The sequence below is a fragment of the Odocoileus virginianus genome, chromosome 27 (genome assembly GCF_023699985.2).
Source record: "Odocoileus virginianus isolate 20LAN1187 ecotype Illinois chromosome 27, Ovbor_1.2, whole genome shotgun sequence".
NCBI classification, from domain to species: Eukaryota; Metazoa; Chordata; class Mammalia; order Artiodactyla; family Cervidae; genus Odocoileus; species Odocoileus virginianus.
Window position 1 is genome coordinate 21,564,486 of NC_069700.1, and position 17,795 is coordinate 21,582,280.

At 37.8% G+C, this 17,795-nt stretch overlaps 1 protein-coding gene across 3 annotated transcripts in view; it reads left to right on the forward strand.

Moving 5' to 3' along the window:
- The window catches only part of LOC110137680 (beta-defensin 110), a 54,427-nt gene that overhangs the window by 22,453 nt on the left and 14,179 nt on the right, over window positions 1–17,795 (forward strand). Inside the window, exons 2-4 of one of the 3 annotated variants that reach the window (XM_070456325.1) lie at window positions 11,195–11,252; window positions 12,619–12,719; window positions 14,246–14,386. In XM_070456325.1, coding sequence (XP_070312426.1) covers window positions 12,662–12,719; window positions 14,246–14,386 — 199 coding nt within the window. In that variant the 5' untranslated portion in view covers window positions 11,195–11,252; window positions 12,619–12,661. Of the gene's footprint in view, window positions 1–11,194; window positions 11,253–12,618; window positions 12,720–14,245; window positions 14,387–17,795 lie in introns of those variants that run through there. The other 2 variants (XR_011483882.1, XR_011483883.1) reach the window with 2 other exon arrangements.

Below are 17,795 nucleotides of genomic sequence, written 5' to 3' on the forward strand. Positions count from 1 at the left end.
ATTCTTAATTACATTTTTATATCATAAGTGAAAGAATCATAAGTGTGCTGAAGGTTAAGAGCTGACTTATATTTTATACCTTAAATAGTAAAAGAAACATTCACTTGGGTTTTTTTCCCCAAAAATTTCAATTTCTTTAAGCTTGTTTAAACAAAGTATTCAAAGAGAACACTTTAAAGAAAACACTCTTTATGAATGACAGTTTTGGAAAGAATATTATACTCACAATGAAACAGCAGAAAGAACATCATGATAGCTAACATTTGTCTAATACTTAATAGGAGTACAGTAAAGCATCTGCCTACAATGCGGGAGACCCGGCTTCTATCCCTGAGTCGGGAAGATCCCCTGGAGAGGGAAATGGCGACCCACTCCAGTACTCTTACCAGGAGAATCCCATGGATGGAGGAGCCTGGTGGGCTACAGTCCATGGAGTCGCAAAGAGTCGGACTCGACTGAGCGACTTCACTTCACTTCTAATAGGAGTGAAGGTTTTCATGGACAGCACTGAAATGTCCATGATTATAGGGAATACCATGCAATCATTATGATAACCTCCAGATGTGATTGTTACTATTACCCTCAATCTCACAGATGGGAAATTAGGTGTCAAGAGTTACTCAGTATCTTGCTAATGTATAAAGCAGACAAGCAGTAGAGTCAGAATTGACCCTAAGCAGTCCGTCATCATAGCCTGCATTCTTCAGTATTTGCATGAATACAACACTGAGAAATGCCTTCCCTTTTTTGTACTGAATATATTAGACTTTTAAGGACTTATGATTTGTTTCATGTGCTCTATAAATTATAAAAAGTAAATCACCAATAATCTGTCCTGATTCTGGCCTTTCCATGGTACACCATGGCACATTCCCTATTGATCACTAGAGGGCAACCATCATGTTTTTAGGGTGGGTTAATTCTAACTAGCCACCTCAGGCGAAGAGTTGACTTATTGGAAAAGACCCTGATGCTGGGAGGGATTGGGGGCAGGAAGACAAGGAGACGACAAAGGATGAGATGGTTGGATGGTATCACCGACTCGATGCGCATGAGTTTGAGTAAACTCTGGGAGTTTGTGATGGACAGGGAGTCCTGGCATGCTTCGATTCATGGGGTCGCAAAGACTCGGACATGATTGAGCGACTGAACTGAACTGAACTGAACTCAATTCTAACTAATGGAGAAAGCAATGGCAACCCACTCCGGTACTCTTGCCTGGAAAATCCCATGGACCGAGGAGCCTGGTAGGCTGCAGTCCATGGGGTCGCTAAGAGTCAGACACGACTGAGCAACTTCACTTTCACTTTTCACTTTCATGCATTGGAGAAGGAAATGACAACCCACTCCAGTGTTCTTGCCTGGAGAGTCCCAGGGATGGGGGAACCTGGTGGGTGGAGGCTGCCGTCTATGGGGTCGCACAGAGTCGGACACGACTGAAGCGATTTAGCAGTAGCAGCAGCAGCAATTCTAACTAGAAACAATGATTGTGTGCAAAAGTATCGTCAGGCAACTACTCTTCAGTTGTGAAAGGATAGTGTGAAAACAGTTTAATTCGCCATGAATTCAACAAATGATTTTATGTGTCACTTTGGAGACAGAGACAGACATTGTCTACTCCATGAGTTTGCAGTATATCTGGGGGAGAGCTATGCACATGTTATAAATTTTAAAAAGTAGTCTGGACACTAAGACTTGGAAATTTAGAAGAAAGAGCTATTGTCCAGCAAAGAAGTAATATTACATGCTTATATGTCAGGGGATGTTCAACTTTAAGGAATCCAATATGTTGCATTTTTCTTCCTTTGTGTGCCATATCTCAAAGACTCTCTGTTCCTTATCAGTTCCTGGAATACAAGGACGAGCAGATCTGCACGCAGTTCTCAGGACTGAGATCATGGGAAAGGGCACCTGCTTGGGTTCCTTTCAGTGACTCCCTTCAGGGACTCTCTTCAGCGACCTTGTATGTATTAGACTATCCATTTTGTTGCAACTGGTGGAATTTCATTCTTTGTAATGGCTGAGTAATCATTTTACTGAAGATATATAAGCCTGCATTTCTGCTAATAAAATACCCTTGTTCCACTAGAGACTTGGGTCCCCCGCATCCTGTCTCCAGTCTCTTCGGAGTGTGGAAGCCTACCGAGCTTGCTTTCTTGCCCAGACTTTCAAGACCTAGTTGAAAGGACGCCCTGTGCCTTCGTGAGTGGTACAAGTCCTGCGCATGGGCTTTATTGGTTTTCCCCCTAACCCGAGAGATACTACTCTCTCTCTCTCTTTCTCTCTTTTTGTCGACTCCGGTCCCCAGATCCCAGTCTGCAAAAGATCGCAACACTTATTAACTGCTTTTACAATATCAAAGACTTTGTTTCTATTGGATTCTCACACCTTTATAGGAGAAGTATAATTCTGTCCTCCTCCTAGATAAGGAATCTGATCCTTAGAGATGGTTTGCCCCAATTCCTGGTTTGCTACTAGCATTGGTGAGATTTTCATTTGCATCTTCAAACCTCCTTTCAGACCATTGTTCTTCTTACCTTGGCAGGAAATTAACGTGTAAGAAACTGATAGAATGGAGAAGGAAATGGCAACCCACTCCAGTGTTCTTGCCTGGAGAATCCCTGGGATGGGGGAGCCTGGTGGGCTTCAGTCTATGGGGTTGCACAGAGTTGGACACAACTGAAGTGACTTAGCAGCAACTGATAGAAACTGACCATTTGTACATCTTGGTGTTTCGACTAATTGTTCTTTTTCCCAGTTCTTTCCGTCTAGATATAGTTGGTGTATTTTTGTTGTTTGCAAACTTAATGCCTAAAATGGCTGAATAGACCAAACAAGTGTGTATGTTTTTTTGTTTTTAATTAAAAAAAAAAAAAAAAACTGAGTTCTATGCCTCAGACCTTGTTTGCCAAGTTTCAACAAGGAGAGAATTTTTATGGTCAAATTATAAAACCCTGAAAATAGGACTTTATAATGGAAATGCTGATACAACCGTAACTGTAGCATAGCAATTGCATCGCTATAAGAAAATTGGTTTAGATAATATACCCTTCTGGAATGAATGCCATTCTAAATGATTGTGCATCTCCATAAATCTAAGCTAACTCAGTAATTCAAAATTACAAAGATTTAAGTTTAGTACCAATAAGCAATAAACTTATGGCTACTGCTATAATAACTGTTGGTCGCTACACCCTTATTTCACAGCAGGTGATCTGCTCCATGCTGGTTGCAGACTGAATGAAAGCAAGCAACACTTGGAAACTAATTCCTGAAGTTGATGGAAGACTCCAGAGCCATTTCAACTGGTGAAATAGTGCTCTGTTTTGTGCACTTTTTTTTCTTTTTAAATTAAATGCTCTGAGACATTTGACCTTTCTGACAAATGAAGGGCAAACACAGCTTTACTCTCATTTCATGTCACAAATATAAGTCTCTAGATATTTAAAACTATCTTCAGCAGATTGTTTCTTGTTCATAAGTCATTATTAACACAATATCCCTGTTAAAAAAGGAAAATAACTTATTGTTGCTGAGTCAAAAAAAAAAAATGAAAAAGGGCTTTAGTTAGTCCATCAGTGTTTGACTCAGGACAACCAATCCAAGAAATCTTGCTCCCTTATTCCTAATCTTTTCATAAGATCATCATGCATTTTGTCTGAAATGTATGTTCAGGTTTCACAATTTAAAATGCTCATTTTTAAATGATGAGGTAGACATATGGAAAAATCTTCCTTCACAGGAAGAAATAGTTTCAGGCAACCATTGATGAGATTCAGTCCTCTTGGTTTTAGAATGCTGGCATTTTTCTTGACTATTGATGAAGTGTTTTTCTGAACTATTATAAAATAAATTAACAAATCTTTATTAATATCAGTGGTTTAGGTGACTTAAAATTTGGCCTAGGTTTGTATGAACTCTACCTTTTCTTTCTTTTTTTTAAAATACTTCCTTATCTAGAACACTGGTGACTTAGATGGTAAAGAGTCTGTCTGCAATGTGGGAGACCCAGGTTCCACCCCTGGACTGGGAAGATTCTTGGTGGCTCAGATGGTAAACAATCTGCCTGCAGTGTGGGAGACTGGGTTCCATCCCTGGGTTGAGAAGATTCCCTGGAGAAGGGAATGGCAACACACTCCAGTACTCTTGCCTGGTGAGAATTCCTTGGACAGAGGAGCCTGGCGAGCTACAGTCCACGAGGTCACAAAGAGTAGGACATGACTAGTTACTAACACACACACACATCTAGAACCAAACCTTACACAGAATAATCACTGAATAAATTATTTTCTCTTTTTTCTTACTTTGAAGAAAATGGGGTTCATTTAAAGGAGAAAGTGGTATTCAAGATAAAAAAGAGAGAGGAGATGATTGTTAAAGCCAAACTCTGATGAAAATTATTGAAAATAGTAAAGAATATAGCTTAAAACACTAATGAATATAATATTGAATTTGAAATTAAATGATTTTGAGCATCATGGATTCCCATAAAACAATAAAAGTGTAGTATGAGATGGTCTTACAGAAACCTCTGTTGAAAAAAGATGGTTTCTTTGGCTAGGGCTTTTTACTTAAAAAGAAAAAAACTGTTATGTATGTTAATCAATTTGAGAATAAAAATATCAAATAAAATATGTAACTTTATTCTTGTGCATGCATGCTGAGTCACTCCAGGCAGGCATGTCTGACTCTTTGTGACCCCATGGACTGTAGCCTGGCTCCTCTGTCCTTGGGATTCTCCTGGCAACAGTACTGGAGTGGGTTGTCATGCCCTCCTCCAGGGGATCTTCCCAATCCAGGATTGAACCCACGTCTCTATGTCTCCTGCATTGACAGGTTCTTTACCACTAATGCCTCCTGGGAAACCCAATTTTATTCTTGGGGAAGCATATTTTATTTTGTTTTATTTATTGAAATATAACTGTCTTACTTTTTTTCTTTTTTATTTATTTAAATATGGTTGACTTGGCATATTTTTAAAAATTTGTTACCAGTACTTTGAATACAATAATCATAGTAAAGTCTAACAAGTGGAAATTCATAAACTTCAGGTCCACATATGGTTAAAAAAACATTCTTCAGAAAGTTTCCAAACTGCTGAGCTTTGACAGTTCATTGATTTGCTTGTTACTGTTTTATGAAGTCATACATTTACTCATGTAACACTGAGATATATGAAAAGAATATATTTTCTTTTTAATTCACATAATAAATCTCATGATTGCCATTTCTGTGGATAATGGGGAACTCGATCCCTGTCAATCCCTTTGGGCCACTCAGCCCTACATAATTTATCAGTTTAAAACTAACTTTCTTCTTTGGTTACTCCAAAATCTTCACTTCAGTGTAAGTAGTGTTTAGGTATAGTAGTTTAATGAAGATTTAGGAGTCCCTGGGAGGATTCACACTCTGGCATGAGCAGTCTGCTATCTCTGTGTGGCTTTCAGTATCTCAGTTTCCTGGAGCAACAAATTATTTTTGCTTTCCTGTGCAGGTGCTTTCATTTACTTGCACTTAGAGAATACATTTCTACCCAAAGCAAACTTTTCAAAGAAGGTGCTCAATATAGCAGGGTGTTTTTCTAGAAAGGATGTATACCACCTGCCAGTGTAATATTAGCATACTTTACACAGCATATTGTAACACAAATGTGTTACAAATTGTATACAAGACATGTATATTAGGTTTCTATATTTCATCTACATTTTTGGATGTCTCTGGAGTTCTTTTCACTAACTGGCCATTTTGAACAGACCATAGATTATTCATTCTCCTCCATGAAATTTGTTTCCAATGATACTCTACTACAAATGATATTATTGTGATTATTCTTGTACCTATCTCTTGGAAGACAACTTATATTTTAACATTATATCTAGATCTGAGAGAAAGGATTGCACAGTACTAGAAGATGCTGTATTCTTTAATAGCTGTTTGGTTGAAATGAGAGTGTGAGCTGTCTCCTTTGGGGAGGCAGGGAGGCTGTTCTACACATGGGACAAAAATTTTAATAGACACTTGGTGACCGGAAAAGTTAACTGGGCTTAAGACTGGTTCACTGTTCCCAAATTCATTTTCTCTTCCTTCTGATATCACAATAGGCATATTTCAGTCTATTTTAGAATTACAAGTGCCCACCTGACTGAGTTCTGGTTAAAGGAAGTAGTATGTAATATTTTTAGGACTGTTCCATAAAATAGCCCATATAAGAGTCTGTTTCTCCTCCGCTTTCCTCAGTCACCTTGAAACCCACATGTTGGAAAGTAATAGAATCCTAAAATGGAAGAAGAAAGTGAAAGTGTTAGTCATTCAGTTGTGTCTGACTCTTTGTGACCCCACAAACCGTAACCCACCAGGCTCCTCTGTCCACAGAGTTCTCCAAGCAAGCATACTGGAGTAGGTTGCCATTTCCTACTCCAGGGGATCCTCCTAACCCAGAGAACAGGACTTGGGTCTTCAAATCTACAGCTTGGAAGAAACACTCCCTACAGACCAGTGTTACCCATTTTGACATTACATGGGAAAGAAAGAAACTTCTATCATGTTTAAGGCATTGTACATATCTGGGTTTCTCTGTTATAGCATGTAGCATAACCTAAACTATATACTATTTATGAATCTGTTTCCCTTCTCTTTAAATTAAGATAGCAATAACCACCCAGATGCTGGGAGGGATTGGGGGCAGGAGGAGAAGGGGATGACAGAGGATGAGATGGCTGGATGGTATCACCGACTCGATGGGCATGAGTTTGAGTAAAATCCGGGAGTTGGTGATGGACAGGGAGGCCTGGCATGCTGCGATTCATGGGGTCGCAAAGAGTCAGACATGGCTGAGCGACTGAGCTGAACTGAACTGAAAGTTATGTCAGATCACATGGGAAGTGTCTAGTATAATACTCAGCATGAAGAAGTGAAATGAAAGTCACTCAGTTGTATCCAACTTTGTGACCCCATGAACTGTAGCCCGCCTGACTGTAGCCTGCATTATAGGTAGATTCTTTACTGTCTGAGCCACTGACAGTACTAAGTCCCAATACTCAACATAGTAATGCACAGTATTTTTTTTTTAATTTTAAGAGTTTTTGAGCAGGGGAGAGGCATTAGACTTCTTTCTAGCTAATTCTTCGCATTCAAGGAGTATATAAAAGATGATTATATATTTTGTGGGGGAGGGACTTCCCAGGTGGCACTCATAGTAAAGAATCTGCCTACCAATGCAGGAGACACAAGGGACACGGGTTCAATCCCTTGATCGGAAGATCCCCTGGAGTAGGAATGGCAACCCTTCTTGCCTGGAAAATTCCATGGACAGAGTAGCCTCGTGGGCAATAGTCCATGAAGTTGCAAAGAGTTGAGTACAACTGAGCACACACAGAAAATTTTTTTTTTTACATTTTTATATTCTGGGACTGTGAACATAAAATTGTGCTATAACTAAAAAGAAAATGTCATTTTCACCAAAGCTTTCCATTTTCCCTCTGAAAGCACTCAATATTAAATGGGAAAAAAAAAAAAGAAAACATTTTGATGAGTAGTCTCCATATGCAACAAGTATAGAGAAGTCATTTCCTTAACCCCCAGTGACATAGTTAAGGGAAAAGAAAAAAAAGATAATCATGTTCTGGTTCTTCTCCTACCCTGAACATGCTGGAGCCTTACACTGGTGAACAGTGTAAGGCTGTCCACTCCACATGCTTTTGTGACCTTGAACCAAGAGGAGTTACATCAGTGATCAAAGGAACAAGGAGGATTCTCAGATAAATATTAGCTTCACACAAAAAATGTTCCAATGTCGCCCTAATCTACAGCCAACATTTTTTCACTCCTGGCATAAATATTACTGAATTGTGTAAGTCAGGAAATGTTTAATGACCAAGAGTTTCAAGCCAAGCCATAGTTCTGTCTTCCTCTGTGTTTTTGTGCCCTGATTGCCTTGGTTGTCTTTTCCCCCTCTTTTGTCTCACACAAAGACATAACTTCTATTATTCGCACTATGTAATAAAATTTTATCACTAATGACTATCAGTACTTAGAGTATCAGTGGAGCATAGATTTTGATCAAAGGGCATGTGGTATTTTAGTGAACAGTTTATCCTGAAATAGCCTTGTGGTTGGTTGAAATATTACAGGTTGTTCGGTAAGAACTTTCCCTCTTTAATTAGTTGTGTTATCTGTGCTTGATATTACAGAGTGTTCTTGGGGGTTCAGCCTTGGAGACTTCACTTTATACTTGGCATGAGCACAGTTTCCAGGTTGAAGATCACAGAAAGGCATTATCGCTTCAAGGTCACCTCAATTATACTTTGTTCTGCTCTATCAAATCTTAGCATTTTCCTTTACCACGAATTTATTTCTCATGGGGTTACTTTCCTCTGATTTATCTTACCATTTGCAAAATCTCCCTTTCTTCTCTCCAAATGACACTATATCTGTACAAGCATCTATCCAAAAAGTGTTCTTCCCACCCCCCCGCCCCCACCATTGGCACATCCCATGAAGTTATAGAGAAGTCATGAGTATCTTCTCATCATTTGGAATATGTTCTCACCATCACTTAATACACACATTGCATTCTTTGTCTGTTTCCTTGAAAACACTCTAAAATCCATCAGATCTCAAAATCTGAGTGCATATTCATTTTTCAACTTTTTTCTACCACCCGCCTAACAGGTTAGCAAACCTTGGCTATCATCTATTTCTTGAAAAGGTCCTTGAGAAAGACATTCTGGGGTTGTAAAACTAGGATGAGACTGGGAGACTATCTACATTTCAAAGAAAAAGAATTTATATTGCACGTTTTCTCAAGTAAATGCTTTAAGAAAAGGGGGACTGGGGGCCTATTGCCAGGAAGACACTTATTTACAGTTTAGCCAAGGTGAGAACACTGAGGTTGTGTTAATCAAGAGCGTTTGTGCAGGAATAACATGTCCTCTCTGTTTGCTATGCCAAAAGTAAATCTCAGATCATATGCTTTCTGTCTTTTGAAAGTGAAAGTGAAGTCGCTCAGTCTGTCTTTGCGACCCCATGGACTGTCCTACTAGGCTCCTCCATCCATGGAATTTTCCAGGCGAGAGTACTTGAGTGGGTTGCCATTTCCTTCTCCAAGGGATCTTCCCGACTCAGTGATTAACCCCAGGTCTCCGCCATTGCAAGCAGACGCTTTTACTGTCTGATCACCGTAGCACCTGTCTCTTGGGGGCCTCTAAATAATGTCCTCAGATGAGGAGTGTTTGCAGGCTCTGAACAGTTTGGTGCATTACTAGAAGGAAAAGGACACTTACCCCATTATTTTTCTCTCAGCGGCCTAATAGTGCTCATATATGAAATTATTCACTAGCAAATCCTTTACTAAATTCATAAATGCCTTTGGTAAAAATAAGATGCAAGAGATTTCTGTTTTTTATCTTGCAACTTTACAAAACTTATTGATGAGCTCTAGTAGTTTTCTGGTAACATCTTTAGGATTTCCTGTGTATAGTATTGTGTCATCGGCATAAAATAAGTTTGACTTCTTTTCCATCTTGGATTCCTTTTCTTTTTCTTTTTTCTCTGATTGCTATGGCTAGAATTTCCAGAACTATGTTGAAAAAGTGTGGTAAGAGTAGACATCCTTGTCTTATTCTTTGAGGAAATGCTTTAAGCTTTTCACTGTTGAGAATGTGTCTCCTGTGGATTGGTCATATATGGCCTTTATTGTGTTGAGGTAGCCTCCTTCTATTTCTACTTTCTGGAGAGTTGTTTTTTGTTTTTTTTTTTTTTAATCATAAATGGGTATTGCATTTGTCAAACCTTTTTCTGCATCTATTGAGATGATGATATGGTTTTTATTTTTCAGTTTGTTAATGTGATTTGTGGACGGGATTTAGATGGTCCTCCAAGGGTCCTGTAGACTAGTAGTTTTCAAAATGGCTGACTCTTGAATTCTTTCCTATGAGAAGCCTGGGATTCTCATTTTCCTACAATGGGAAAAATTGGACATGAGAGAACGGTCATGTCCCAGGTCTCAAGTGAGCCCCTGGGACAGGCTGCCAAGTGAGGGTCCTCAGCAGGAAATTTTTTCATAGATTTTTGGGTTTTAGATAAAGGTAGTGGAATAGTTTGGGCCCCACAGTTCAAAAAGAAGCAATTTGTTAAAATTTGAAATTTTCCATGTCTCTTTTTATAGTTATCCTTTACAGTTGATTTCTTAGTTTGTATTTGCTCTTTTCCTCTTGCTTCTTTCCCATAAGGTATTTGGAAAAATTGAAAATTCATTTTTATGATGCTTAAAAAAATAAAAATCATTTAAAAATAAGGGAAAACTTAATTGGGGAGATTTTACTCCCAAAAAGATTAGTCTCAGGATCCAAAGGAAGTAATTCATTCCCCTTATTTCTCAATCAGTAGAGAGCAAATGCATCTTATGCATTTTAATATCCAAGGGATGGTTTTTAATAAATCTAAATATTGTGGACCCCAAATCACTAACTCCAGTAGTAATTTACTTCTCTATAATTTAAAAAGGAGAATTAGAAAGTTAAGAGAAAAATGAAGCACAATAAAATAAGCTTATTAATTCATTCAATGTACTAGTTTTTGCCTTAATTCCTGTCATCTAGGCTTTTCTTACTAGATCCGCAAAATCCATAGCCTAGAAATGTTGTGATATACAATCTTTAATGTTGAACTTTGTGCTACAGGGATAATATACTCAGAAGGCAAACAAGAACTATTTTCATATAACTGTAATGGCATTTTTCCTATTGATTTGTCATGTATTTTTCATGTATTTTGAAAAATAATTTGAAGTTCTCTAGGTGGTAATAAGATCTTCTTATTTATTTTCCTAAATATCTAAAATTTCTACAAGATGGTCATAGATTCCCAGTCAATGAACCAAACATACCTAAATTATCCAGTTGTCTATGATTTAAAATTCTTTGCATATTTGTAAAACAAAAGCAATTTAAATATTATGTATCCTCATGTCCAAATAATAAGTTTTGAAAGGAGTCATCTAATTCTACCTTGTGACATAGATTTTGTAGAATGTGTTTAACATATTGGACTTTCAGAGTGAAAGAATGAAATGATGCTTTTCTGGTCAAAAAGATAAGTAGTTTACATATTCTCCATGGGACTAGACTTTGGGTTACAAAGAATCCTAAGTGAATCAGCTGTTCTGTTATAATTTTTCTGGTTTTTTTCCCTCCAGATTTAATAAAAGAAATATCCAAGATAAATTTCTAATTGGTTTCGATCCTTGAAGGAAGGTAATGATATTGCACATCTGTAACATCTTTGGAAAGGAATAAAACAGAAAATCAATGAGAGAGCTTTCTCGTCTACTCTTATGTTTATTTGAGTTCTGATAACAGAGAAAGTACCAAAAACTCATTTTAATAGAGTTTGATTTTGAATTTTAGTGACTCAGCTAGTATTTATCCTCATTCACAGCAATCAAATACTTTTATCTTCTCACATATATGCTATAGCAACTAGAGCAGTAATAGGCACATGGTAGGTGTTTGATTAATTTTTGTTGAATCAGTCATTCTTACATAGATTTATGCCTAAATGATATTAATCTATGTCAGATGTTAATCCTCAATCATGTGCTTCCAAGCAAGTTCTTAGCTTTCAAAAATAGTTCTTCATTTTTTATAATTCATGTTTTATAGAGTGAAGAAACTGCTTGCAGAAGGAAACAATTCTTAGACATAACTCATTATTACTTTTTCAGGGAGCTTTACTGAGATGCTAAATATCTACACATATTTTAATAGCAAAAGCCTCTGTTTCTATAAAACAAGGGTGACTAATGCTGACCAGAACTCTTTTCTACACTGATTCTTAATGCCCTTCTCGGGTGTGGTAAGATAGAATCAATAGACCATTGCTCCTAACCTTAACTTTTGGGAGCTAGGGAACAATTTCAGCTGCTCTTCTTCAATATCTACTTTAAAAAACCATGGAAAACTTGTGGATGAGTTCAGAAATAACTTCAAGCTACATAGAAAAAAAGAGAGAGAGAAACGCAATCTCACTTTTTAACCTAGCCTGTTTACGCATTGAAATTTATAAATCCTGCTTAAGGAGACTGGCTTTCCTACAGGGTACAAATAATTTCCAAACACATCATTATGCTGTCATTATTTATGTTCATATATATTTTAAATAAAATGATATGTATCATGAAGTCACCTGGGCACTCTGGTATTCAATGCATTTATGTACAAAAAATTAAATTTTCTCATTGACAATTTCAGTCTAAAATTCTGTTCTCAATTTCCCATTATATTGAAATTCATTTTTTACCTTTCTGACATTAAAATAGTATATGTGATTTACAAAACATACTTTGGAATGTCACATGATTACTGCAGTTTTATTTCCAACCTTGGTCACATAGCAATTTATGCCCATAATCTTGTAATTGTTAAAAGCTTCTTGAAAGTGATCTCAAAAGGAATTGGCATAATAGATTGCATTTTTGTGTGGCAAAGCATCAGCTTTTTTCTACCAGCAGTATCTTTGAACATCATACTATTCAACCAAGCATAGAAATGTTCTTACTTTTAACAAGCCTCGATAATCAAAGATTCTTTTCTTTCTTCTTTCAACAACACCTGAGTTAAGACAGAAGATCTGTGGACGGTTTTCTCCTAAGAAATAATTTGCAATGAAGATCCTTCTCTTTTTCTCTATTTCATTCTTCTCTGATGTCTTCATTCCACCAGGTAAAATGAATATTATTGCCAGGAGGAGTCAGCTTTAAATAAGGGGGATATTAGGATTTTTTAAGTAAATATCATTAATGTTATAGAATCATATTAATACCATAGCAGGATGACATTATATTTATTTGCAGCCCCTAGTAAGAAAATATTTGGATAATTTTAAGGACATGAACTAATAAAGACTGTAATTCACTAAGTTTGTAAATTGTTGAAAGAAAATACTTACTGTGATTTCATCAGTCCCTGAAGAGTCACTATTTAAATTCTACTAAACTTAATATACACTAACATACTTTTAAAACTTGAAATGGAATAAATTTAGGTTTGGAAATTATTCATCCCACATTTTTATAGTATTGATAACAGAGGTTATGTGAAGTTTAATGACAAAGGTGTGTATAGACAAAACTATGGTTTTTCCAGTAGTCAGGAACAGATATGAAAGTTGGACCTTAGAGAAGGCTGTGTGCCAAAGAATTGATGCTTTCAAATTGTGGGGCTGGAGAAGACTCTTGAGAGTCTTGGACTACAAGGCAATCAAACGAATCAATCCAAAAGGAAATCAACCCTGAATATTCATTGGAAGGACTGATGCTGAAGCCAAAGTTCCAATACCTTGGCCACCTGATACGAGGAACCAATTCATTGGATAAGACCCTGATGCTGGAAAAGATTGAAGGCAAAAGGACAAAGGGGCAGCAGAGGATGATATGGTTAGATAGAATCACTGACTCAATGGACATGAATTTTAGCAAACTACAGAGCAGCCTAATGTGCAGCAGTCCATGGGATCGCAAAGAGTCAGACACGACTTAGTGGCTGAACAACAGCAAATAGCATTTATTATATTCATAAACGAGACTAGCTGCATGTCTACACTCTTCCCGTTGAATTCTTCTTCCTTATCTTGATGCTTTCCCTGAAACACCAAGATATCTGTCGCTATTGATATCAGAGATGATCACCAAAAAATAAATCTGAAGTATCCTAGTCTCTCATTGCTACTCTGCTTTAATGCTCAAAACTAAATGTTAGCTTACAATTTCTTCACAAAAGTGGAAAAGTAAATAAGCTTGAAAATAGAACCCATGTAACTCAAAGATTGCAATTAATGACTAATTTTTTCCTTCATCAGCTTCATAAAAACTTATTAGAATATGCTCACTAAAATTCCCTCTATTTCTAGAAATTTTCTATGATATTATGTATATTATATAAATTTCAATATGCACTGATGCTTTCTCTTGTTAATAATAATGATTGTAATAGCTACCATCTGTTCTGCCTTTTGGCCACATTAATTTATCTGTTCTGCTTTTTGTCTACATTATTTATTTCTCCTTATGATAGCCATGTAAGGTATCTTAGGAATAACCAAATCTTTCATTTACTGAGAAATATGTACTACTGATTTATCATTTTCTAAAGCCTCTTATAGTATATAGGACCATGAAATAAAGATAAGTACATTAATGTCTTCACTTTGGAAAATTATTTTTTAACTTCTGAAATTTTTTCTTTTACAGTGAGCTCTAGGTCTGTTGGAAATTCTTTGACACCAACAAAAGTCCCATGTCTACAGAAGCTTGAGAAACTATACTCAGAGACACGTAATTCCTCCACAATATTTGAAAATGCACAGTATCGTACAAAGGAAAAACAGAAAGGTAAAATAAAACAAATAGAATTATATCTTGCATATTTTAATTACTATCTGTCAAACAGAATGAAGGAACTATCCTAAGGATGCTTTTAGCCCATTTACTCTTCTTGTCTTTTGTCTTCTAGGCTTATGAGGGCTGAATATCTTGGTTTGGTTTTTTTGTTTGTTTGTTTGTTTGGTCATGCCATGCAGCATGTGGGATCTAAGTTCCCTGACCAGGGATTGAATCTGCGCCCCCTACGTCAGAAGTGCAGAGTCTTAACCACTAGACCACCAGGGAAGTCCCTGAATTTCATGTTTAACGTGGAAAAGAAGCTCCTATTTTAAGTCATAGGGTCTTATTTTTGATGAAACTCTTTCTAGACAAATGTCCTCAGTATTTCCAGGAGGGAAAATTCTCCAATCATTGCCTCCAAATTTCTGCTTTTTAAAGTGTTGTTATTACCATTAAGCTTAAGAGTAAGACTTGTCTCAGTTTTTCTTTTATCTGACAACCAGCAGATTTTATTTTTGTTAATCACTGCTGCCCATCATTTGTAACTCTTATAACCTTGGTCTGATAACCTCATACATAAAAGATATAGTTATATAGAAAGAGTAATTAAGGTGTTCTAATGAATGCCATGAAAGGTATAATTAATATAATTTGAAGAGGCAGCTGAGCAAGAAAAGTCCAGACTGGGTGCTGAAGGACGGTTTAAAAAATGTTTTTTTCTGTTTTAATCTTTATCTCAATCATGATTTAGGTTATTATTCAGCAAAATACCTTCTAAAGCTAGAATGATATGAACACCATGTGAGTGATAAGATAAATTTCTGTGGGAGGGTAAACAAAGAGAGTTACTTTGTGACATTATTCAGAGAAAGACTTAGAGATAAGGTCTTTGGTCAAGTTTACTCACACATGGGTCTCTTTTTTTTTTGACAGAGTGTCATTGCTAAAGCCTACCATAGTGCTCAATATATAGTAGGAGCTCAGTAAAGATTTATTGAATCAATCAATAAATGAATAGATAGATAAGTGGATAGAGGGAGAGAGAGAACCAAAGAAATAGTCTTCAGAAATTCAGGCATCAAGATGGCAGAGTAGGAGGAAGGGGAACTTATGTCCCCCCATGAACACACAAAAATGCTGTCTACATGTGGGACAACCCTCAGTGAAAAATAACTGGAGACTTGCAGAAGGCCTCCTGTAAAAGCAAGGCTGCGAGAAAGATATACGTGGATTCGGATAGGAAAGGACGAGAAGTGATGAGTGCCCCTGGGAGGGGTTTCCAAAGAAAAGGGAGATTACACAGGAGGAGATTTACCCTGGGGAGGAAGCATTTCAAACCCCTTATTGGGTGCTCCAGCCCTAAGTTTCTGCAGAAGGAAAACAAGCCTCCTTGGCTGTTTTGGGGCTGCTGGGACTAACAGAAAGACCATGAAAAGGCTGGACTTCACTCATGAGAATCCCTTGCACATACTGACTTGCCTGGGAGCCAGAGTGGGAGGGTGGATTGAGAACTATTCCAGTGGCTGCCTGGCTTCCCATGACCACTCTGGCATACATCCCAGCCTGAGATGAGTGAACACCCCAGCTCCACTTATTCCACGTCACAGCGGTGCACTAGTCCTAGGGCTGCCACAGCTGGGCAGAGAGCTGGGCCATGGGGTAGGAGGTGACTTGCGCCCTTCGCAGCTGGGTGGGGTGAGGGCAGCCCTTCTTGGTGAGTACTCTGGCAGTGCATTAGGAGCGACTTGGAACTTGGATGGCCGCCAGTCCACCACAGCCTGCGCCCTGATACGTTCTGAGAGCCAGTGCAAGCCCCGCCTGCCCTGTGGGTTCACAACAGGGTGGGGCTAGGGGAGCTTGGGGGAGTGATTGTCTGTGAGGGACAACGAGGACTTGGACCCAAGGCTGCATCTGAGCAAGGCAGGGGCAATAGTTTCTGGCACGTGCATAGGTGGTGCTTGGAGGCAGCTTGGATACCCGTCTGTAGCCTCTGCAGCAGCCTGCGTCCCATCATGAGCCAAGAGCAAGCATGAGCCCCTCTTGCTTCAGCACTCCCTACTCTAGGGCAAGAATCTCAGTGCTGGGAGAGCAGAGAGCACATCTTCAAAGGAAATGGAGCCAGCTTAGACCTGACCCTCAGCAACTAGAGAGCCAACCTTACCCTTGATTGGGCAACAAATACCACTCAGTAGAGGAAAAACCCTGCCTCACACCTGCCTTCAGCTCTGCTCCTTCCATCTCCAGCCCCGCTACCTGCCAAGGCGGTAGCTACCATCACACACTGAGAAAACATTTGATTTGTACCTATATCAAATTTACCTCTTCAAGCAGAGGACTGGGCACATGTAAACTGAATAGGGATCCTCCCATATAAGGACACCCCTTCAAGACCACTGCAGGTAACTGTTTCACCTAAATTCATAGAGAAAGTTAAGCAAAATGAGAAAGCAGAGGAACTGGTCTCAATTGAAAGAGCAAGAGAAAATGTGTGAAAAATAAATCATGAAATAGAAATAAATAATTTACCAGGTAAAGGATTGAAAACATTAGTAGTAAGAATGCTAGCTGAATTAAGAAGAAGAATAGATGGCAAGAGAACATAGTGAAAGATTTAACAAGGAACTAGAAAATATACAAAAGACCTGATTGTGAATGAATAATTTAATCATTGAAATTAAAAAACACACTAGAAAGAATAAATGGCTGATTAAATGATACAGAAGAATGCATAAGTGATCTGCAAGGTAGAATAATGGAAATCACTCAATCAGAGACTTTTGCTAAAAGAAAAGCACACTTTAAAAATATGAAAAATGTTCAAGGTATCTTTGGTATAACATCAAGCATACCAACATTCACATTATAGGGATCCCGGAAGGAGAAGAGAGAGAAAAGGAGATTGAAAATGCATTTGATGAAATTACAGTTAAAAACCTCCCAAACTTAAAGAAGAAAACAGATAACTAAGTAGAGAAAGCACAGAGTCCCAAACAAGATGATCCCAAATAGACGCATTCTAACACATATCATTATTAAATGGCAAAAATTAAATAGAGAAATCAAGTTCCTCCTCCTTGTGAGGACACAGCAAGAAAAATGGCCATTTATGAACCAGGAAGTGAATTCCTCACCAGATACCAAATCTACTGGTGCCTTCACCTTAAACTTGCAGCCTCCAAAACAGGGAGAAATAAATGTCCATTGTTTATAAACAAACAAAAAAATTCTAAAGGCAGCAAGAAAAAGACAGAGTCATTCATAAAGGAACTCTCACAAGGCTTTCAGCTTATTTTTCTGCAGAAACTTTGCAAATGGAAGGGAGTAGCATGATATATTTAAAGAACTGAAAGGGAAAAACTTGCTATCTATGGTACTCTGTCCAGCAAGATGGTTATTTAGAACCAAATAAAAGGTAAAG